Source organism: Pipistrellus kuhlii, unplaced genomic scaffold (assembly GCF_014108245.1).
Source record: "Pipistrellus kuhlii isolate mPipKuh1 unplaced genomic scaffold, mPipKuh1.p scaffold_m20_p_7, whole genome shotgun sequence".
NCBI lineage: Eukaryota > Metazoa > Chordata > Mammalia > Chiroptera > Vespertilionidae > Pipistrellus > Pipistrellus kuhlii.
The window spans coordinates 74,478,553-74,502,407 of record NW_023425573.1 but is presented as its reverse complement, the minus strand read 5'-3'; the positions used below and the strand labels follow the sequence as shown (position 1 = coordinate 74,502,407).

The following is a 23,855-nucleotide window of genomic DNA, read 5'->3' as shown; positions in this document are numbered from 1 at the left end:
AGTTAATTAAAAAATAAAATAAATATGTTCTACCAGATGGATTTTAGAAATATTTCTGATAAGTTCCCCAAATCACTCTTGTATATTTTGAGTGGGGTATTCTTCCATTTATAGAAAATTTATTTCTTATAATTTTGAGACTTCATACTTAGGAACATGGTCTATTTCATTTATTTAAATCTTTTTTTATAGGCTTGACTATTTTTTATTATTTATCTCTAAGTTTATTGTTTTTGGTTTCTCTCTTCTTTTGAAGAATTGTTTTTAAACTTCTTTAGATTGAATTTTTTTATGTAAGGTAAACTTCTGGGGAAAATGTCATTTTATAATCTGTAATATTAGCTTTATAAGCTATCTATTTAGTACGTCTGCCTCCCTCAGCTAACCAGCAGCATTTCCCATAATCTTTAAGGCAACATAGATAATGCTTTCTTTCCTTCTGATAATATCAATTATTGCTTAGTTACTGAGTATATAAACAAAATTTTTATGAAGATGACAGTACAGTGTTGACCAAAATTAGATATTAACACAACATAATTGAAAGCCTCAACTATTTAAGTACAACATTTGGGCAGCTTTATATTAAGTGGAAAAAAGCACACACCCTACAATTATAAAACAGTTTCATAGGCTTGCGTTTGCCAGCCTATCTGGCTTCCTCTGTTAGATCATTTACATGATTTGTTTCACTGTACCTGGGAATCTAGAATCTTTATCTGCTGCCTGTAGGAGCTGTCTTTATACTCAAACCTATTTTATCATAAGTAGACAAGCAATAAGAGCAGCTACTTTTTATTGAGATCCTACTATGTATGATCTGAGTGTGCGTTGTGGCTAAGAGATAGACTGGAGGTTAAAGCTAGCTCTAACCTCATTGGGCCTGGGACTGTGTTCTAGGCCTTCCCGGTTTGTGTGAGCATGTGTGTGGGTGTGTTTGGAGGGCATCAATATTGTTGGAGGGGGCGGGTAGGTGAGAGGGGCAAGAAGTCATAATTCTTAAACACCTGTTAACGCTGCTTCTGAAATAAAGAAGTTTTTTTTTTTTTTAAATAATATCCCTCTCTCAAGAGGTATTCTTTATTAAGTACCTCGATCTATTTTAAATTATAATTTTGTAGATGTTAGCCAAACTACTATTATGTGGTAGGTTCTAGGATCAGAATTTTGGGGAGCATTGTAAATTAGATTTAAAACAAATAGCATAGCCTGACTGGCATAGCTCAGTGGTTGAGCATTGACCTATAAAAAAAAGTCACGGTTCAATTCCCAGTCAAGGCACATGCCCAGGTTGTGGGTTCGATACTCAGTGAGGGCATGCAGAAGGCAGCTGATCAATGAATCTCTCTCATCATTAATGTTTCTCTCTATCCCTTCATCTCTTAAATCAATAAAATTATATATATATATGTGTGTGTGTGTATATATATATATATATATATATATATATGTATATATAATATACAGATAGTATAGTAGCTAGTATTGGGATTATCAAAATATTTGTTAATTTAAACTCATTAAAGATTATAAGGTGAAACATTATTTTAGAGGGAAAATATTCTAGTCCTTAGGAACCATTCATTTAATTATAGTATGCTAATTATAATTATAATTGATTTATGTATTAAAACTGCTTGAATTTTTATTTCTATATATAATATGCTATATATTTTCTCAAACCTAGTAAATGTTTGCATAAGCATTCTATGATTCAGAGAGACTTTATAGGCCAGGGCAGGATGACTTTATAGGCCAAATTAGTATGGCTTGTTGCTGTCTATTGTGAAACATTCCAGATATCCTAAAAGGCATAAAGTATAACATACTCTCCATATACCTAAGTTCTGTTCAGGACATAAATGGCTAGCAAAGTGCATGTGTTCTTCATCTTCCTCAAGCATGACAGCTACTGTATTTTTCTGTGTTTAAGACACCCCCATGTATAAGATGCCCCCCACTTTTCCAACCCAAAATTAAGAAGTCAATATTTTAAACATAAAACATAACACATTTTTATTTAGTTATTATCAAAGGTAATGTTGACATACCAATATTATGATATTATGCAGCATATCACTTTATTCAGCCTCTGTTGCATCACTGCTCTCTCCTTCATCACTATTAGTTCCGGACTTATCGATTTCTTCAACTTCTATTGTATCACTGCTGTCTTCTAAGTCACTGTCCATATATGTGAGACCATCCTCATAAACTGGTGGAATTTTTGGAGCTAACTTTGTTCGTGTTCTCATGACCAGCCCTTTTCTCCTCATGAAATTGAAGCACCATTTTGCCTTTCCTATAAAAATCAAATGTTCATTTCGCTTGCAAACATTCTTGCCTGACATTGAATAAGTGTGGTTGACACACATAAGCCACTCTGGTGCTGCTCCATAATCCAAGTCTTAAGCCTCAGCTCCACTTTTGCCCATTTTGCTGGTTACATAAGGCCTTATTTTTTGGCATCTTCAGAAGTTGTTCTTCCTGTTTTCTCCACTGTATGATAAGTCACTCTGTGGGAGGAGGTCCAAATTGTCTCTCTGCAGCTCTATTTCCTTGCTCTTTTGCAAAGCTGATGACATTCAGTTTGAATTTTGCATAGTAAGACAATCACTTGCTGGTATTTATCTTTCTATTTTTTGACATCTTTATAGACTCAGAACGTTCCGGTTCCTGTTGCATCTGCGCACTCCACCTCCAATTACAACATCAGCTGACGTCAGTGACAATAAGGCTCGTGATTGGAAGAAGCCTATTTGACAAGGTATGAGCACCTAGGCACACTCCTCCACTGACTTCTGTGTATAAGACACCCCTCGATTTTCAGTCTAAGGATTTTAGAAAAAAATAGCGTTTTATACATGGAAAAATACAGTAATTATCTTCTTTTCCACATAACAACAACTTTGTTTTTCAACTTTGTATAAGTGGTAATATACTGTGATTCTTTGACTACCATTTTTACATTCACCATAATATTTTTGAGATTCCCCTATGTTGAGGTATATAGTTCTAGTCCATTCATTTTTATTGACTGTACTATCCATGATTTACTTATCTGTTGTTCTCTTGATGACATTTGTTTCCAGTTTTTATAATTAACAGTAATGTTGCTATGAATGTTCTTTTACAGTTCTCCCTGTGCACATACCTGCGAATGAAATCATTAGATTGAAAGGTATGTGTGTGTTCAGCTGCAGTAAGTATTGCCAACCATTCCTAAAGTAGTAACCATTTGGATGCGCTCCTTCACTGATTAAATTGTCATTGTTCTGCACCCTTGCAGACACTAGCCATTGTCAGACTTTATTTCAGTTTGATGAGTGATATATCTCATTGTTATTTTTAATTCCCCTGATTACTACTGAGATTGGACATCTTTTCTTAGGTTTCATAGGTATTTTTTCTTAGCATTTGTATATTATGGCTGAAAGTTTTATACAAAGTTGAAAGAAGCACGAGGTGGTTACTACTAGATAGAAATGTACTGTAATTGTATCATTAAAGCATTGGCAACTTTGCAGATTTTTTGGAGGAAATAATTCTGGTGATTTTCTGGTAGTATATTAGAGAGAGCCTGGACTTAGAAATTAAATTTTTGTTTAAACTTTATGACTTTGGGCAATTTGTACAATCTCTTTGAGTCTGTTTTCTCATCCTTAAAATGAGTGTAATAATTTATGACTTGGTGATAGAATAAAATGCAATAACATTAACACCTGGCACATGGCCCTAGTACATGGTTTTAGGATGAAATAAACACATTAAACAATAGTATGAGAGGTTGTTGATACTATGGCATATAATTAAATCAACACTGAAATCTGGCAGCATTTGTGAGATTAAGATGTGGTTTGCTCATAGTTGTCCTGATATAAACATATTTCATCTCAGGGCCAAGTGAGGAGACCCCCCGCATAGCAAATCTAAGGCAGCTGTGTGTATGCCAGGTATCTGTCCTTGGCAACCCCTGCTTGTCACCATACATGAACCTGAGTCTTCCCCACCTCACATGTCACTTGTGTTTGTCTTCCGTGCCATCAGTTTTCTGCCAGTCAGACTATCAGCAGCTGTGACAAGGCTGTTCAGGTGACAGCGGATAGGTGGAGGGTAACCTTGGACTCTCGTGTGTGCCCGAGAGTCAGCGTTGGTGTGGGGGCTGTGCCAGACAGTATGGGAGACATGGTCTGGGTGTAGGGAGCTGATGGCAGAAATGCAGGCCATAGCTTTGAGTTGGTGTTATACAGACTGTTCTCGTGTCCCTTGCCACAGGAGATTCTTCACATGGCTTCCAAAGAAGTGACCATCACAGTTCGCCTCATTCGTTCCTTTGAGCATCGGAACTTCAAACCTGTTGTATATCAAGGAGTTAATTTAGACCAAACTGTAAAGGAATTTATAGTATTTCTGAAGCAAGGTATGAGACACCTTAGTCATTTTGTTTTATTAGTATTTTGAAAGAAAATAGTTGACTATTACACTGATAGTAATCTTTTGCAAAACACTTTGGAAGGTATTAATGTAGGTGAGAAGCCAGGTGCTGGCCAGGCCGACTCCCTTTCTGCACCTAAGGCTTATCAGCAGTGCCTGTCTTTCTGAAGCAGCCATCTTATATGCAAACTGCTGTTTGAAATTTTAACCCTGCAGTTTGGCTTCTGTAAATGCTTGCTTGCTTGCTTAAATGATAAGGAAAATAAGACTACTCCCACTTCAGAGAGGCCATTACATTTTCCCCAGATGAAATTAAGCCTTTGAGATCTCAAGGCCCCAGCACATAGAGGCTCTTTAAGAACTTGCAAAGAGGGCTGGAAACACCCCATATTTGGGAGACAAAGAAGCTTAAAAACATATAAATGGGAAAGTTCCTCCATGTTGGGGCCCAGAATTTGAGAGACATTTTCCTCTGGACCCGCTCGCATACTAAATGTAACTCCATCTCTCTAAGTATTGCTTGGTTCTTCTCCGGTTTTCTGTAACATTTTCAGGGAGTATTCCCGCCATATGTGGTCTCTCTCTCTTTCTCTCAAAATTAAAAACATTTAAGGTCCAGGTTTGTTTGTAACAGGCTTCTGTGTTTGGGGGTTGATTAGTAAGGGAGTGTGTGAAGCTCATTTAGGATGAAATAAACACATTAAACAATAGTATGAGAGGTGTTGATACTATGAGCTGAGCACACAGAAGGCCTCCTGGGAGCTGGCAGAGGGTGCAGGCCTGATTCCACAGCCAGCAGGCCGTGAGAGCTGGGGGCCCTGCCATCACAGAAGTGACCAGACTAGCTGGTGCTAGTTTATCATCGCACGCTCCAAAACAGCGGACATGGAGTTAGTCTCCATTTTGACGGGCCCTTGATGGGTTTCCAACTTCTGTTTTCAATTGTTGAAGTTTCCAGTCATCAATATTTGATAAAATATTTAGAATAAGCTTTAATTATTTTAACTGAAATAATTATTTTAATTATTTTAACTGAATTATTTTAAGCTTTAATTATTTTAATTAGTTTATACATGTTATAATTTACAGATCTTAGCATGCTGGTCCATGAGTTTTGACAGATGTATCACTTTATATCCACATTTTTATTTTTATTATTTTTTTTTTTACTTTGGCATAATTTCAGGCACAGCAATGTTGTAAAAACATTGTTGAAAGAATTTCTGGATACTCTTTACACAGATTTCCAAATGTGAACATTGGTACATTTGTTTTCTTTCACCCCTTTTTTTTCTTCTCTTACTCTCCTTACTGCCCCTCCCAGTTTTCTTTCTGAGTTACTTAGAAGTAGGTTGCTGACATGATTCCCCTTTATCTCTAAATATATCAGTGTGTATTTCCTAAAAACAAGGAATTCTCTTGTACAATGACAGTACAGTGATGAAAACTAGGATTTAACACTGAAAAAATGCTATTACATAATTTACAGATCTTACTGAGATTTTAATTTTTCCAACAAGGTCTTTCTGTAACAAAAGAAAATTCAAATCATATTATAGTCAATACCTTTAACCTGAAATTAATTTCTTTAATCTGGAGTCCTTTATTGTATTTTATCACATTGCCAAATTTGAATAGTACAGGCCAGTTATTCTATAGAATGTCCCTCAGTTAGGATTTTCTGACATTTTCTCATGATTAGACTTAGGTTATGCCTCTTGGCAGAGAACTTACAGAAGTGATGCTGACGTCACCAGGAGGCTCTGCTGCCCATGAGCCCCATTACTGGCAGCGATAACTTAGATCGGTTTAGGTGGTGCCTGGCAGTTTCTGCTCTGCAAATTTAATTGCAATTGAAAAGTATGTTATGGAGGCATATTCTGAGACTGGGTATGTGAATGTCCTGTTACTTCTCAAAATTTCATCCACTAGCTTAGCATTTAAAAAAAAAAAAGTATTTTATTGATTTTTTTACTGAGAGGAAGAGAAAGGGATAGAGAGTTAGAAACATCAATGAGAGAGAATTATCAATCAGCTGCCTCTTGCACACCCCCTACTGGGGATGTGCCCGCAACCCAGGTACATGCCCTTGACCGGAATCAAACCTGAGACCCCTCAGTCCGCAGGCTGCTCTATCCACTGAGCCAAACTGGTTTCAGCTAGCTTAGCATTCTTTGATGATTTCTGCCTGAATCAGTGATGATGATGATGATTGGTAGGTGGTGATTTTTCTTATTCCATCATTCCTGATACGTGTATTAGCTGTTTTTGTACAGGAAGGAAGAGCTTTATGCCCCACTCCACAGCATTTACTTGGCCATTTGTTTATATAACAGTGGAATTATGGATCCTTACTTTATTGAAGGGATTATAATTTTTAACTATCATTATTTATTTTGATGCTCTAATTATTCCCGCTTTGGCCTATGGTAGCTCCGTAAATATGGCTCCCTGTCCTTTTAACATGACCCGGCATCCTTTGAGCACTTTCTTAGTTTTTGTTAGAGTAAGACCTTCCAGACTTGTCTTGTTCTTCCCCTGCCGCAGCCCTAGGATCAGCCATTTCTCAGGGGAGCTCTGGTCCCATTACAGAGAATGGTACTGGGAAACCAAGATCTTGATTTATACATATTTGTGCAGTGTAAGTATGTATAGCTAACTTTTTAAAATGTTGTCAATTTGACTTTATAGATTTTCTAAACTCTTTTTCCTCACTTAAAAATGTTTTTATTTATTTCAGAGAGAGGAAGGGAAAGGGAGAGAGAGAGAGAGAAACATCAGTGATGAAAAAGAACCATTGACCAGTTCACATGGGTTGATGCTTAACCACTGAACAACATCAGCTGGGTCTCCCTCAGTTTTTTTTTTCCTGTCTAATTTTGGGTAGTTTTACTGAGTAAGGAGTAGGTGAATTATGTAAATCCATAGAGAAGACTGACCAGTCAACTTGGTGGTAACTATAAAATATTTTATAAGACATAATTATTCCTTAAAGTAACTAGGCTTATTAGAGTATATAGGTATATTTATTGCTGTGTTCTTGTTAGAGGGAGATTGAGAGTTGGTACTAAGATACCGACAACTATTGAGAGTCCGCTTTTGAAAGAATATCACTAAAAGCATGTTCATGAAATAGAAACAAATCTTACACTTTTATTTTAGTATCTCTGTGTGATGGGTTACAGTGTTTCAGTGTTGATACAGTGAGTGCTCTGAGGCCCTTGGTACAGGACAGAATAGGTTGTTCTTGAAGTCCTCAAGCATAAAGTGTAAGCTTCAGGTGTTACAGTGGCGAGAAGATGTGTTCTTCCCAGGGTCATTGTGTTCTTTCCCTCCCAGGACCTCACGCCTACCCCTTAGAGCAGCAGGCGGGTCACAGTTAGAGGCTCAGCTCTGCCACTCACGGCTTTTCACCTGTGTGAGCAGTGATTTAACCACGGCATTGGGAAGTGTGTTCCGCTGACTATAAGGGAATTTTTTGGGTACAGACGTTTTTGAGTTATGGGATCTGTGCCCAGGCCTACCTTGTCATTTGATTGGGGTTGCTCTGAAAGGTCGCTGTACCACATATTTACCTTTTATGAATTTCGTGCATACAAAGACCAAGGAGTTTCATACTGAGGAATTTTTGAAGTAATTGTGAAATTAATATGTATTAGGTACTGTGTTAAAACTAGATTATCTCATTTTATCTTTACACATCCCTGTAAATTAGGAAGTTTCCCCCCATTTTATGGGTGAAGAAACTAAGGAAGGGAGAGGTTAAGAAACTTGCCTGAGCCCTAGCTTGTTTGGCTCAGTGGATAGAGCGTTTGCCTGCAGACTGAAGGGTCCCAGGTTTGATTCTAGCCAAGGGCACATGCCTGGGTTGCGGGCTCCATCCCCAGTAGGGACCGTGCAGGAGGCAGCCGGTCAATGATTCTCTCTCATCATTGATGTTTCTATTCTCTCCCTCTCCCTTCCTCTCTGAAATCAATAAAAATATATTTAAAAAACGCCTGAGATACATGACTAATCAAAGGCAAAGCTGTAGTTTAACCATAACAGTATGTACTCTGAAACACTGACCCCTTATTCTTCTCTACTGCCTGCCTTGCTTACGTGGGATCATTGAAACAAGTGGATTCACAACTGCTTTAGTGTTTTTCATCTGAGAACTAGAGGATGGTTTGAGATTATGGCTTAGTGAATTTACCCACAGATACAGTGTTCACTGTGATGAATGATCTTTTGGGGGTAGTTTTAGATGCCTTCTTGCCTTTCTGAATATTATTTTCATTTTTAAATCTTTATTGTTGAGAGTATTAGAGATGTCTCACCCCTTTTTTCCCCACCCCCTTGCCCTCTTCCACCCAGATCCTGCCCCACCCCAGGCCTTCACCATCCTATTGTTGGTGTCCATGGGTAATGCATATATGCCTATAAGGTTTTTTATTAATCTCTTCCCACCCACCCTCTCCCCGCTTCAATCTGAGATTCATCGGTCTGTTCCATGTTTCCATGCCTCTGGTTCCATTTTATTCATCAGTTTATTTTGCTCATTACATTCCTTGTTCACTTATTTTGATTTTTATATTCAATTATTGATAGATGTGTATTTATTGCCATGTATTTTAATCAGTTTTTCTTCATCTTCATCTTCATCTTCACCTTCATCTTTGTCTTCACCTTTCTCCCTTCAACATTTTATGTAATACTGGTTTGGTGGTGATGAACTCCTTTAGCTTTTTCTTGTCGGAGAAGCTCTTTATCTGATCTTCAGTTCTAAATGATAGCTTTGCTATCATTGTAGTTCCTTGCTTTACATAACTTTGAATATTTCTTGCTACTCCCTTCTGCCCTGCAAAGTTTCTGTTGGGAAATCAGCTCCTATGTAGGTAACTTACTCCTTTTCTCTTGCTGCATTTAAGATGTGCCTTTAACCTTTGCTTTTAACCTTTGATATTTTAATTATGATGTGTCTGGGTGTGGGCCTCAATGGGCTCATCTTGTTTAGGTCTCTCTATTCTTCCTGGACTTGTAAGTCTATTTCTTTTTACCAGGGAAGGGAGTTTCTGTCATTATTTCTTCAAGTAGATTTTTAATTTCTTACTCCCTCTCTTCTTCCTGCACCCCATGATGTGAATGTTGGAACACTTGAAGTATTTGTCTTTCTCTTTCTGATTTAATTTCCCCTAGCAGTATACCTTTAATGTATATCCATGTTTTAAATGGAAATATTTTATACTTTTTATGGCTGAGTAATATTTCATTGTATATTTGTACACATTTTTATCCATTCATCCAATGTTATTTCCATATCTTGGCTATTGTAAATAATGCTGCAGTGGATACAGGGGTATGCACATCTTTTTGAATGAATGTTTTTGTTCTTTGAGTAAATATGCAGAAGTGGAATAGCTGGATCACATAGTAATTTTATATTCTTAACATTTTGAAGAATCTTTATACTGTTACCCATAGTGGCAACACTAATTTCCAATCCCACCAGCAGTATACAAGGGTTTTCTTTTTCCACATCCTCTCCAACACTGTTATTTCTTGTCTTTTTGATAATAGCCATTCTAACAAGTGTGAGGTCATATCTCAATATGGTTTGGTTTGCATTTCCCTAATAATTAGTGATGTTGAGCATCTTTTCTTGTGCCTCTTTGTCATCTGTATGTCTTCTTTGGAAAAATACCTGTTTAGATCCTCAGCTCACTTTTTATTTTTCAAATGTTATTTTATTGATTCTTTAAAGGAAGAGGAAGGGAGAGAGAAAGGGAGAGGGAGAGAGAGAAACATCAATTGCTGCCTCCTGCATGCCTGCATCGAGGATCGAGTGTACAACCCAGGCAAGTGCCCTGACCGGGAATCAAACCTCTGGGTGCGTGAAACAATGCTCAGCCAAGTGAGCGACATCAGCCAGGGCTCTGCTTGCTTGCTTGCTTGTTTATTTGTTTGCCTATCCTCACTGGAGGGCATTTTTTCCATTGATTTTTAGAGAGAGTAAAAAGGAGTGGGAAGAGAGAGAGAGAGAGAGAGAGAGAGAGAGAGAGAGAGAGAGAGAGAGAGAGAGAGAGAGAAAGAGAAACAGTGATGTGAGAGGGGCACACCAATTGGTTGCTCCCAGAATGGGGCCAGGGATTGAACCTCCAACCTGGGTATGTGCCAGTGACCGGAATCGAACCCATCACCCTTTGGTGCACAGACCAGTACAACACTAGTTAAGGCTCTGCCCACTTTTTAATTGGGATGTTTGCTTTCTTTTGTTGTTGAGTTGTCTTGAGTTCTTTATACATTTTGGATTTTTAGCCCTTTCTTATATACTATATGCCCGGTGCACGGATTTGTGCACTGGTTGGGTCCTTCAGCCTGACCTGTGCCTTCTTGCAATCCGAGACCCCTCAGTGGATGTAGTAGTGCAAGAAGCAGCAGGCAGCCAGGGAGGAGCCCAGGCCATATGCCACGCTGCTCCTGCTCATCCTGGCCCCTCTGCGGCTGCCACCACTGCTGCTCAGTGTGCTGCCACAGAAGCAGAATAGGCTCACACTGTGCAGCTGCGCTCACCAGCCATGAGCTTAGTGTCTGGCACCCGTTGGTCAGCTAAGCAGTGGGAGCACCCTAACCACCAGGGGGCAGCTCCTGTGTTGAGGGTCTGACCCCTGGTGGTCAGTACTCATCATAGCGACTGGCCATTAGGCTGTTTGGTCGCTAAGCATACACACACACACACACACACACACACACACACACACACTCTAGAAGCCTGGTGCACAAAATTCATGCATTGGGGGGGGGGGTCCCTCAGCCCTACCTGCACCCTCTCCAATCTGAGACTCCTGCAGGATCAGGCCTAAACCAGCAGTCAGACATCCCTCTTACAATCCAGTACTGCTAGCTCCTAACCACTTGCCTGCCTGCCTGATTGTCCCTAACTGCCTTTGCCTGCTGGCCTGATTGCCCTCAACTGCCCTCCCCTGCTGGCCTGATCTCACCCCTAACTGCTTGCTCTCCTCCTGGCCTGATCGCCCGACTGTGGCTTTGTCCGGAAGGAAGTTGGATGTCCAGAAGATGTCTGGTCAACCAGGTCGAATTAGCATATTACCCTTTTATTAGTCTAGATAGATTTCAAATATCTTCATTTAGTAAGTTGCCTTTTCATTTTGATGATGGGTTCCATTGCTCTGGAGAAGCCTTTTAGTTTTATGTAGTCCCATTTGTTTATTTCTGCTTTTGTTTTCCTTTCCTTTGAGCTAGATCCACAAACACATCACTAAGACTGATGTCAGGGAGCTTTCTACGTATGTTTTCTTTGAGGAATTTTAGGTTTTAGGTCTTGCATTCAAATCTTTAATCTATTTTGAGTTAATTTTTGTGTATGATTTAGGATAGTAGTCTAGTTTATTGTTTATTTCTTTGTTTTTCTTTCTTTTTTTCTTTTTCTTTTCTTTTTTGCTTGTGGCTGTCACAACACCATTTATTAAAGAAACTTCCCTTTCTCCATTGTATGTTCTTGGTTCCTTTGTCATTTGTTAATTGTCCATATATGTCTGGGTTTATTTCCAGGCTCTCAATTCTGTTTCAATTGGTTTGTGTGTCTGTTTTTGTTTTAATATCATAATGTTTTGATTATTATAGTATAGTTTTAAATTAGAAGTGTGATGCTTCCAACTTTGTTCTCAATATTGCTTTAGCTATTTTGAATCTGTTGTGGTTCTATGCAATTTCTAGAATTATTTGCTCAAGTTCTGTGAAATAGGCCATTGAAAGTTTGATAGGATTGCATTGACTATAGATTTCTTTGGATAGTATGGACATTTTAACTATATTAATTCTTTCAATTCATGAGCATGGAATACTTTTTCATTTAATTGTGTCCTCAGTTTCTTTCATCAGTATTTCATAGTTTTTAGTGTATAGATTTTTTACCTCCTTTGTTAAATTTATTTCTAGGTATTTTATTCTTTTTGATGTAGTTGTGAGTGGATTTGTTTTCTTAATTTTTCTTTCCAATAGTTTGTTATTAGTGTATAGAAACACCACAGACTTAATGTATTCTGAAACTTTACTGAATTTGTTTATAGTTCTAATTTTTTTGGTGGAGTCTTTAGAATTTTCTAAAAATAGTTTTACTTATTTCTTACTGATCTGGATGTCTTTTATTTATTTTTTTTAAATATTTTTATTGACTTATTTTTAGAGAGAGAAGAAGGAAGAGGGAGAGAAACATCTCTGTGAGAGCGAAACTTTGATTGGTTGCCTCTTGCACATCCCCTACCAGGAATCGAACCTGCAGCCTGGGTATGTGCCCTGACCAGGAATCAAGCTGGCAATCTTTTGGTGCATGGGCTGATCCCAACCAACCAAGCTACACCAGCTATAGCATCTTTTATTAATTTTACTTGCCTAATTGCTGTAGCTAGGACTTCCAATGCTACGTAGAACAAAAGTGGTAAAGTTGGCATCCTTGTCTTGTTTTTTATTTTAGAGAAAAAGCTTTCAGCTTTTCACCATTGTGTATGATGTTAGCTGTGGTTTTTGTCATGTGTGACCTTTTTATGTTGAGGTATGTTTCCTCTGTGCCTACTTTGTTGAGAGTTTTTATTTTAAATGGATGTTAAATTTTATCAAATGTTTTTTCTGCCTCTGTTGATATGATGCGATTTTTTCCCCTTCATTTTGTTAATGTGATGTATCATATTGATTGATTTACATATGTTTAACCATCCTTGCATTTCTGAAACAAACCCCACTTGATCGTGGTTGTATGATCCTTTTAATATATTAGTGAACTCATTTTGCTAATATTTTCTTTTAGGTTCTCTTAGCTGACAGAGAAAAGAAATATATCAACCTTTCAACCTGTGTGTCTAGACATATCTATAAGTATTTTCATGTTACCACTTGTATGTATATGTTAAGCATGAGCTCTTACTGATGTTTCCAACTTTAATCCACTACCATATGGGCATTCTAGCTTCCTCCCCTTGCTGAACTGAACATTCTCATCCTTTTATTGGAGATATGCATGGATGGCTTTTCTCTGTTGCCAGTGGGAGTGGGGTTCTTGGGGTGCTGCTGGAATAAGCATATCAGGAGGCCCGCACGGGAGGGTGAGATGTGGTGGGAAGCTTTATTTGCATGGAATTATATTCCTCAGTTTCCAAAGTGCCATTTCCCTTAGCCCAGTCCTGGCAGAAGTGCAGCCGGGGAGTCAGCAGAGCTGCTAGCAAAGCCAGCGTCCGGAGGCCTGGGTCCGGGTCAGCACTGCACTCGTTGCAGACCATCAGTCCTTTCTCTATGGGGTCCGCATGCCTGTGAGCCCTGTGGACGAGTGCAGGAGTGTGCGCGTTTGCAAACCAGGAGTGCCAACCAAGGCAACAAGAGGGCAAAGTCCTTTGTTTGGGAACTTAAGTGTCTCAGATCTTCCCAAGCTAGCAGTGGCCACGCCTACTCTGACCAGTGACCTGTTCCCAGATGTGACTGACACACAAGTATCTTCCCTATGGCACCCAGACTTTAATGGGCATGGGCTAAACTGTAGCTTCCTGGCAAAGCTGCTAAATGACATGCCCGAAATATCTGGCCTTCCCTTAGCTTCTTTTCAGTAAATTAGTAACTGCGTTATTACATGGCATTAACTCAAACAGCGAGAAGCCTGGCTCCCATCATTGTCCACCCATTTGCTTGATTGTTTAACTCCATGTACATTACAGCAGTGTCAGAGCTGTTCATCTGTAGCCTGTGGGACGCAGCTTGGTGTTAACTAGGGAACAATGCTTTTGTGCATTTACTTTGGCCTTCGTCTTACAAAATCCACTTATTGCCAAAGTTATTTAGGTCGACATCCTTCTTCCATTCCCTGCAGTAAGGTTGTTTCATGTATTTGAAATAGAGTTAGATTGTTTTGTCACCGTCTTCATTCTTCCCTGGGATTCCCTGACCTACTAATTTTTTTTTTCTTTTTACTTTGCATACATTAAGATTCACTCTGTGCTATCAAGTTCTATTTTGACAAGTGAATAATGTTCCAATGGTTTCACTGCCCTAAAAATCCCATGTGCTTCACTTACTCACCCTCCCCACCAAGTTCCTGGCAACCACTGATCTTTTTTATCGTCTCTATAGTTTTGATTTTTTTTTTCAGTATATAATATAATTGGAATCACACAATATGTAGCCTTTTCAGACTGGCTTCTTTTACTAAGAAAGAATGAAGGTTTGTCTATGTCTTTTCACAGCAAGTCATGTCTTTTAGTCTCCTTTAATCTGGAATAGTTCCCCACCTTATTTTGACTTTCATTGTACTGATATTTTTTAAAAGAAAAATCATGTCAGAGTTTTATAGAGTGTCCCATAATCTGGATTTGTCTGATTGTTTTCTCATTATTCAATTCAGGTTAAACATTTTCAGCAGAATTACTGTGTAGGTTGCAGGTCAACAAACTATAGCCCGTGGTCCAGTCAGTCTTGCCTCCAGTTTTCATAAATAAAGTTTATTGGAACACAGCCACACCCACGTGTTTACATGCTGTGGTGCTTCACTGGCAGAGTTGTGTGGTTGTGACTGTATGACTCAAAGCCCAATGATTTTCTAGCCGGCCGTTACAGAAATAGTTTGCTGACCCCTGATCTGTGTTCCTCCTCGTTCATCACATCAGGACACTGCATACCACTATGTTCCCTTATTGATGAGACAGATGGAATCCTCTTGGTTAAGATACTGTCCACCGGATTTCTCTGTTATAAAAGTATCTTTCAAATCAATAAGTATTGTATGGAGTGGTAAACATGAAGATATATGCAGATGCTTCCAGTGGTTTTAGCATCTGTTGATGAATTGTTGATGTTGCAAAATTGGGATTTTTTTTTCTTCTTACTCTTTGATTCCTGGCATTCTTCTGTAAAGAAGCACTTCCTGGCTGCTCCTCTTTTTTTTAGGAAGGAATAGGTTAGTTTTTTTTTGTTGTTTTTTTTTTAATATATTTTATTGATTTTGTACAGAGAGGAAGGGAGAGAGATAGAGAGTTAGAAACATCGATGGGAGAGAGTCATCGATCAGCTGCCTCTTGCACACCCCCCACAGGGGATATGACCGCAACCAAGGCACATGCCCCTGATCGGAATCAAACCTGGGACCCTTCAGTCTCCAAGCCGACACTCTATCCATTGAGCCAAACCGGTTTTGGCGGAATGGGTTAGTTTTTCAGTAGCAGAGTCACAGCACATTATCATCTTCTCACAAAGGACCTGTTCCTTCCAACTCTGTGTGGAGTGATGCTCTTCTGTTTATACCACACAATGTACTATAGATTCTTTAGTTTAAATGCTCAACTATGTACATTTAAAACACAAGATAATACTGTTTCCTATGGCTGTGACTTATGGAATGAGTATAACAACAAAGAGAGTGTACTAATTAATAATAGTGGTTAACTCTAGGAAGGCAAGGGTAATGGGATTAGGGAAGGACAGAAAGAAGGTTTTAACTGTGCTCGGATCATATTTAACCAAAGAAATAAAGGATCTGAAGCAGTTGTGACAATATGTACACATTAGTTAAACTTAATTGGTGGGTTCAGTGACTTTTTTATTCTGTTCATCATACCTTTTAATGGTTAGGTTATTTCATATAGCTTACCCTTGGAACATTACCATAATATCTTATAGAACCCCTTATTAGATTAGAGTTTTAGGACATTATAGGTCTAGCACTTAGTAATAAGTTTTTACTTATTATACTGCTTCTATTTTCAGAGCTTTTACTTGAGATGATGAGTTATTTTATTAAACATTGATATTTTAATAATTTTTCAGATTTTATTGATTTTTATATTGATCTGTTTGTTTTGACATTTTATACTCTTTTGTGGCATTCTAATGCCAGCAGTATATTTATTAAGTTGTCTTATTTGTCTAATAATTTTTCTGTAGATGCCCTCTTTTGGAGACCTAAGTGAATGAGTAAAGTTAGTGGTTACCTTCTTGTGAACTTTCTAATAATGAAATATTGGTTTTTAGAGACTGGACATCAAGAAGCACAAAACTGTTGTCCCCACAATGTGGAAAATGAACAGGTGACCCCTATGATTACTGTCTGGAGAGAATGTGCAGGCCACAGAGCAGGGCAGGGAGTCCAGGCAGACCCTGGCGAGTTCCATGAGTGTATGAGTCAGACCTCGCAGTCTGGAGTGGAGCCCAGAGAATTCACAGGGCAGAGTACTGGAATAGAGTGCTGTGCAGAGAGTGAGCTCTGATTATGCATAGCAACTTGGATGAAGCGGAGAGCATGAGTCATCAGTTGAATGAGATCAGAACAAGTGTGTAAGGAAACTACTAGAAGCCATGCAGAGAACCACATGACGATAACAGAAGGCAACATGCTCGGAGCTCATAAAGGGCTTGGAATAGTTTTCTTTGCACCAGCTGGAGTGGAAAACCAAGTACTGCACAGGGTTTCCAGAAGGGATTTCTGCAAGATAGTAGGCAAAAGTTAGCACTAGGCTGGATTCTGCTCTGCTCACACCTAACAAAGCTCAAAAGCAAGACTCAAAAGCATCTGTTGCCATGTAATTTAACTGTGTTCCAAAACAGAGCTCAGGGTGCTTATAAGAATGCAAATATATCCAGCACTCAGTAAGTGTCCTGCAACAAATCAGCACTTATCAGTCATGTAAAAAGAAAACATAAACCATAATTAGGAGAGAAATAAGCCCATTTAAATCAATCCAGATATGTTACAGATGATAGAATTAGTAGATAAGGACAATTAAAACATTTTTTTTATGACTACATTGCAAGTAGTTAAGAAGGTAGAGGAAAGATTGAGCATATTGAAAATGGAAAATATTTAAAAAACAACAACAACACCAAAAACAACTATCCAGAGATAGAAAATAAAGTGTCTGAGATAGATATACACTGGATCACATTAACATGTAGATAATATGAACAGAAGAAAGGTTAGTAAATGTGAAAACATAGCCACAAAATATCTGAAATAAAGCACAGAGAGAAAAAAGACTGAAAGAAAAATAAACAGAGCCATAGAGGAGAGGAGTATGGGGCAACTTCAACTTCCAGTAGCCAAATATACATGTAACTGGAGTCCATGAGGAGAGGATCTGGGACAAGGGAACAGAAGACCTATTTGAGGAAATTATGGCTGAACATTTTACAAATGTGGTGAAAATTATAAACCTACATATCCAGGCAGTTTAACAAATCCTAAAAAAGCTACACCAAAGCATATCAATCAATTTGCTTACAACTGGTACTAAAGAGAAAATATGAAAAACAGCCAGAGGAGAGAACTAAGATGGAAGTATAGGTAAACACCAGTACTTACCATCTCCCACAACCACATCAAAATTACAACTAAAGTACAGAACAGCCATCATTCAGAACCACCTGAAAGCTGGCAGAATGGAAGTTCTACAACTAGAGAAGCAAAGAAGCACTGAACTGGTAGGAGGGGCGGAGGCACAGAACAGGCTGGTTCAACACCCACATGTGCCATTTTTATAATAAGGAGGGATATCCTAGCTGCAGAGGCCTCCTCTGAGGATCCAGGGGTCCCAGTCCCACACAAGACTCCCAGCCCAGGGTTCCAGAGCTAGGAAGAGAAGTCCCCATAACTTCCGGCTTTAAAAACCAGTGGGGATTGTGGCAGAGTGACAGTGAGACTGCTGGAATCCCAGGCAGTTCCTCTTAAAGAGCCTGCACATGAACTTACATAAACTTACTCTCTCTGAGCTCCCATGCTGGGGCATCAGCTTGGGGGGGATCCAGGGACATATGGGTAGGAACTGGATCGTCTAGCATGGGAGTGGCTTTCTCTCAGACAGAGAAGCTTGCAGGGTTCATTGTTCCTGTGCAGAGACCTTGCAGCCGTAGAGCTGACTGGCAGCCATATCTGAGTTTCCATCAGCGTGGCTCACTGTGTTCACTCCACCCTGGTATTCCCTCAGCCCTGCTCCATCCAATTTGAAGCCCCACCCAAGCTGTTTGTAGTGGGTTTTTCATATGAATGCCTTGTCCTGGGTCAGGCTTTAGACTGCTAAAATCTCTCAAACAAGCAATGGCTGGGGTCAGTGTGACCCATACGTAGCAATAAGAGGTCCAGAACAGCTTGGCCCCCCCTGGGCTCTTCTAAAGCCCAACACAAGCAGCAGCCAACTGAGGACTGCTCTGTAGTTCCTGCTGGGTGGCCCCAGGCAGCGGCTGACTTTGCACTCTCAAGAAGCCCCAGAGCCAGTGCACTTGGTGGACAGCTTCAGAACATACCATGTTACAACTTTACACATACATGAGCGACACACTCAAGGGGCAGGCTCACTTGTGAAGCATCACAGCTGCAGAGCAGCATAGCTGTGAGGTAGCCCTGGGGAGATGCAGCCCTGATCTGCTCCACCTGCTTCTTTCACTCGGCCCTGCGCTGTGCACTGCCAACTTGCTCTGTGTCAGTCTACTCCTCACTGTTTGCTCTGCTCCACTGTGGTCTGGTGAGATGTCTTTAGTGTTTCATCTTTGGTGTTTCAGCTCCAGGCAGGGAAATGAAGTCTTCAGTCTTCAGTGGAAAGGAAAAAATACACTTCAGGGCCAGAGGGGAGCTAGTTTACTAGACAGAAATCTGCACTCCTGGTCCCTGATTGGTTCATGCTCATGCAAATGAGGACTCCAAAGTCTCACAGTTTGACTGGTTCAAAGGCTCTGTCCTTACTGGTCAGAATGGAGCTGCCCTGATTGATTAGTGAAGATGCTGATGGGAGATACCGCTGTGCAGCTCCAATTGGATGGAGAAAGCCTCAATCCTTTTGTTTGAAATAGGATCCCAGGAACTCCTTTATAAGGGCTGGCTCAGATGGCAGGAACAGTGCAGGCAGGCAGATTTCTCTCTGAAGTGTGGTTTGCATGAGAGGCCACTGTGTAGAAATGGCTGCCAGGCTCTGCTTTTAAATTTGAGACCACTTAGTCATCAGTAGCCCTTATGGGTAGCTATCTTCTTTCTCAGGGTCCACAGGTGTAATGCTGTCAGATCTCATGGCTACCTTCTGTTTGACCCTCTTCACTCACTTATAATATATCATCTGGCTGCCCCTGTAAATGTGTTTGTCTCAGAATCATCTGTGGCAGTTTTTATTTTATATTTAAACGCTTTTGCTTGGAACCAGCCTGCTGCAAGTCTGCTCTAGTGCTGGGCTGGGCGACTGTAATGTGCAGCAGGTGAGAGTCACCCTCTTAAGACGCAGCCTTGGCTGTGAACATCCCTCTGTTACAGGACTTTCACAGGTACATAGGCTCTTAAGAGTGGGGACTTGTTTTGGAAACTTCCTTTTTAAATACACTTTTAGTGATTTCAGAGGGAGGAAGGGAGAGGGGGAAACGGAGATAGAAATATTAATGATGAAAATCATTGATTGGCTGCCTGCTGCACGCCTCTTACTGGGGATATGCCCTGACTGGGAATCGAACCCTGACCTCCATAGGTCGAGGCTCAACACTGGTTGGGTGGTAACTTCTTACTGACTCTGTCCCTGCAGTATCTGGTAATAGGTTCTTTAAAGCTGTAACATAAATGAATGTGTTATATTTGTATGTGTTTGACCTCTAAAAAGCATATGTACTTAAAAGACACATTTCCTGCTTCAGCCAGTTTTGTTCAGTGGATAGAGCGTCAGCCTGTGGATTGAAGGGTTCCGGGTTCAATTTGGGTCAAGGGCATGTACCTCAGTTGCAGGCTCCTTCCTGGCAGGGCCCTGGTCAGGGTGTGTGCAGGAGGCAACCAATCACTGTGTTTCTCTCACATTGATATTTCTCTTTATCTTTCCCTCTTTGTTTCACTTTCTTTAAAAAATCAATGGAAAAATATCCTTTAGTGAGGATTAAAAAATAATAATAAAATAAATAAAGACAAATAATTAAAAAACAAAACAAAAACACATTTCCTAATTCAGATGTGTGGGTTTTTAGAGTTTACTTTAATAGGTAACACATCCATGTGGTTTTAATATCAAAATATAAAAGAGAATAGAGTGAAAGTCTCCTTCCCACTTATGTTCTCTATCTGACCAGTACAGCATGCTCCCTCCCATGAAGGTATAAGCGAATGCAAACATACATTTTTCTTTTTTCTTTTTACTCAAAGGTGGCTTATTAAATAATGTTAAACTTTATGCTGTCTTTGCTGTCAACATATCTTGAAGATCTTATATTAGTAGAGAACTTCCTCCTCCTTTTTTTTGATTGTTTTGCAGTTGAAAAATGTTTCATTGTTTGGGCATATTATAATTTATTTGAGAAGTATCTCCAGTGAAGGACTTTTGGATTTTCTAAGCACTTGCTATTTTAAACAAGTAAAGTTCCTAAATTTGTATGTGTGTGTGTCATTTCACACACATGCACACACAGTGCAAAATCTATATGATAAATCTCTAAGTGGAATTGATGCACATGTTATTTTTTATGTATGTTACCAAATTGCCCTCTGTAGGGACTGTAGCATCAGATGTTATTAGTTAAAGCTAATATTGATATTTGTAATACTGTTTTAAAAAGAATATTTGCTCTGTTTTTGTTTTCTTTGCTGAGTTATCTGAATTTTGGTAAGATAATTAAGATTATTCTAGATCATTAGTTTCCACTATGGGCCAAAGCCTTAAGGGGTTCCCAGATTTACATGCTAAATGAACATCAACTATATAAAAAGGTAATGTTACACATGTGAACTCTATATTTCAAATGTACATAGATGAGATTGTCCTATATAATAAAAGCCTAATATTGCTAAGTGTCTGACTGTTTGACCAGTCACTATGGTGCACACTGACCATTAGGGGGCAGACGCTCGGTAGGTGAGCTTGCTGCTGGGGTCCAGCAGATCGGGATTGGGCAAGAAGCAGACACACCCTGGAGCCAACCTCCCTTGGTCCTTCCCCTGCCTCTAAAATATTTCTGCTAATTAATTTCCTTTCAATGTGCACGAATCCTTGCACCGGGCCTCTAGTGTCTAATAAAATGCCAGTTTTTTCAGTAGTGTCACTGGTTTCTTGGCTCAGCTAGTAGCAGCTTGGCATCTTATCAGTGGTTCCTTGTTTCACATGATCTTGGACCTTGCCAGGATATCAGCTTTATTTTGTGTCCCATCAGTTTTGTTTTTTTTAAGTAGTTTAGACTGGAGCTATGGGAGTACAGAACCAAAAGACTGCATATATTAATACTTTGTATAATAAAAATAATCTTTTTCTTACAGATATTCCTTTAAGGACCAGCCTGCCACCACCATTCAGAAATTATAAATATGGTAACCAATTTTTCTTATTTTTTCTAAGCATATATTAATGTAATGTCACATTAGTTTTACATTGATATGAATTTAAATTTGCTTTACAAAAATGAATTTGTAAGTAAAAACCAATATGGATATTTATTTAGAAATATAGGAATTCTGATAGTATGTCATTAAAATATATGTGATTGTGCAGGGAAATGGCCTATTTGTGAGGACTAACATGTTGACAAATTGCGTCTGAAATGAGTTCTTTGCCAGGAAATCAGAAAAGGAGAAATGATTAAAGACTAGGAATAAAAAAGAAGATATTTAAAATTTTAAATACCAGTAACTTAAGTGTGTTGTGCGGTAATTTTTATGTTGCAGTTATTATTTTTTAATGTTTATTGTTGAAAGTATTATATATGTCACCTTATTTTCCTCGTTGACCCCCTCCAGACCGCCCCTCACACCCCAGGCCTTCATGTTTCAGTTATTGATTTTAAAGTGTAGTAATAAGGCAGTAGTAAGCTGGGTTTCACTGTTTGTTATAAAGAAGGTGCAGTTGGTTATTAACCTTTAGCATAGTGATACTCACCAGACTGAGACTTCTCTCGCTAATTATGGTGCATCTAATAAATATTTCTGCTAATTGGTATAGACATTTTAAAGTATAAATATTTTATTACCCTAGATAATTTTTTTTGAGTAGCTTTAAATTCTGTTCCCATTTGGTAGAGCAACTTCTGACCTAAAATTCTTTGAATCACAGCCTTCCCCCGTGTGTATGCATTTTAATATCCAGAGACTAATTGTGAGGTCATTGCGGGTAGTCAGGCAGAAGCTGAAGGCACTGAGTGGAAAGCACTTTGATTTATTGGACTTAAAGAATTTACCTACTATATACTGAGTAGGAGAAAGGAATGAAAAGCACGATTAGGTAAATATGAAACTTCTCAGTTCCGGCCTTCATGGCTTTTAAAACACGATGCCTTGGAATAGCACCTGAAGCTTGAATCAGTCTTCAGACGCCATTTCCGTAGAAAAACTGTTCATGGCTTCCCTCTTCTGCATGGTTTGTGTCTATGTTCAGATGAGAGAGAGGTTTTAGGTAATGAAAGGGTCACAATAGCTGGCTGCCAGTCATCATGGGGAGTATGTATCTTTTACATGATTTTACCTGATTGATATCTTTTTAACCCAGTATTCCTGCACTATTCAGAGGAATTGGCAGGAAAAATGAATATGTTTATCTGTGAGAAATGAGAGAAGTACTAGGGCTTAGACAGACTTCAAGTGATTCTGTCTGAATTTGGCTCCTCAACAGTCTGCTGCTTTGTGTTCAACAAGGAAGGCTGAAGGGTTACTTTCTCACCAGTCACTGTCCAGGGCTGCTACGTGCCCCGTGGGAACAGTACTCTTTGGGTGTTAGGGAGTGGAAAGGGCACAGAGGCGGATTTCAGTTTTGTTCGTTGCTGTCTCCTTGCCCTGGGACAAAGGGCTGGTTCTCGGCCAGGCGAGGCCACAGAGAGTCTAAGGTTTCTCAGAGCCCTTCATTCATTTATAAGTGTACTAGAAGCCCAGTGCATGGATTTATGCACGGGTGGGGTCCCTTCGCCTGGCCTACACCCTCTTACAATCTAGGACCCCTCAGGGGATGTAGCAGTGCCAAAGTGGCAGACGACCAGGGAGGAGCCCTAGCCGGGGGCTGGGTATAGCTCTGCTGCTGCTCATCTCGGCCCTGCTGTGCCTGTTACTGCCGCCCCGCTTCCTACTACCCCCCACCCCCACCCCCACCCCCGTAGCACTGCCAGGGATGTGGGAGAGGGTCCCGAGCCATAGCTGTGATCACCAGCAGTGGGCCCAGCTTCTGGCTGAGTGGTGCTCCTGCTGTGGGAGCACATTGACCACCAGGGGGCAGCTCATGTGTTGAGAGTCTGCCCTCTGGTAGTCAGTGTGCATCATAGCGACCGGTCTGCTGGATGTTTCGGTTGTTTGGTCGTAAAGGTCGCTTAGGGTTTTATATATATAGAGACCTGGTGCATGAAATTTGAGCACAGAGTGGCAGGGGTTCCCTCAGCCCGGCCTGCAACGACGCCAGCATCCTGTGTGCCCTGGCTGGCCTCTGGCCAGAGGCCCACCCACCCATCCTCTCTCCCAGCGCCCT

General features: G+C 39.8%; 1 protein-coding gene across 3 annotated transcripts in view; it reads left to right on the top strand.

Moving 5' to 3' along the window:
- The window catches only part of CUNH2orf76 (chromosome unknown C2orf76 homolog), a 64,687-nt gene that overhangs the window by 25,535 nt on the left and 15,297 nt on the right, over positions 1-23,855 (top strand). Inside the window, exons 1-4 of one of the 3 annotated variants that reach the window (XM_045575304.1) lie at positions 2,658-2,767; positions 3,137-3,181; positions 4,276-4,420; positions 21,671-21,721. In XM_045575304.1, the coding sequence (XP_045431260.1) occupies positions 4,288-4,420; positions 21,671-21,721 (184 nt within the window). In that variant the 5' untranslated portion in view covers positions 2,658-2,767; positions 3,137-3,181; positions 4,276-4,287. Of the gene's footprint in view, positions 1-2,657; positions 2,768-3,136; positions 3,182-4,275; positions 4,421-21,670; positions 21,722-23,855 lie in introns of those variants that run through there. The other 2 variants (XM_045575305.1, XM_036421584.2) reach the window with 2 other exon arrangements.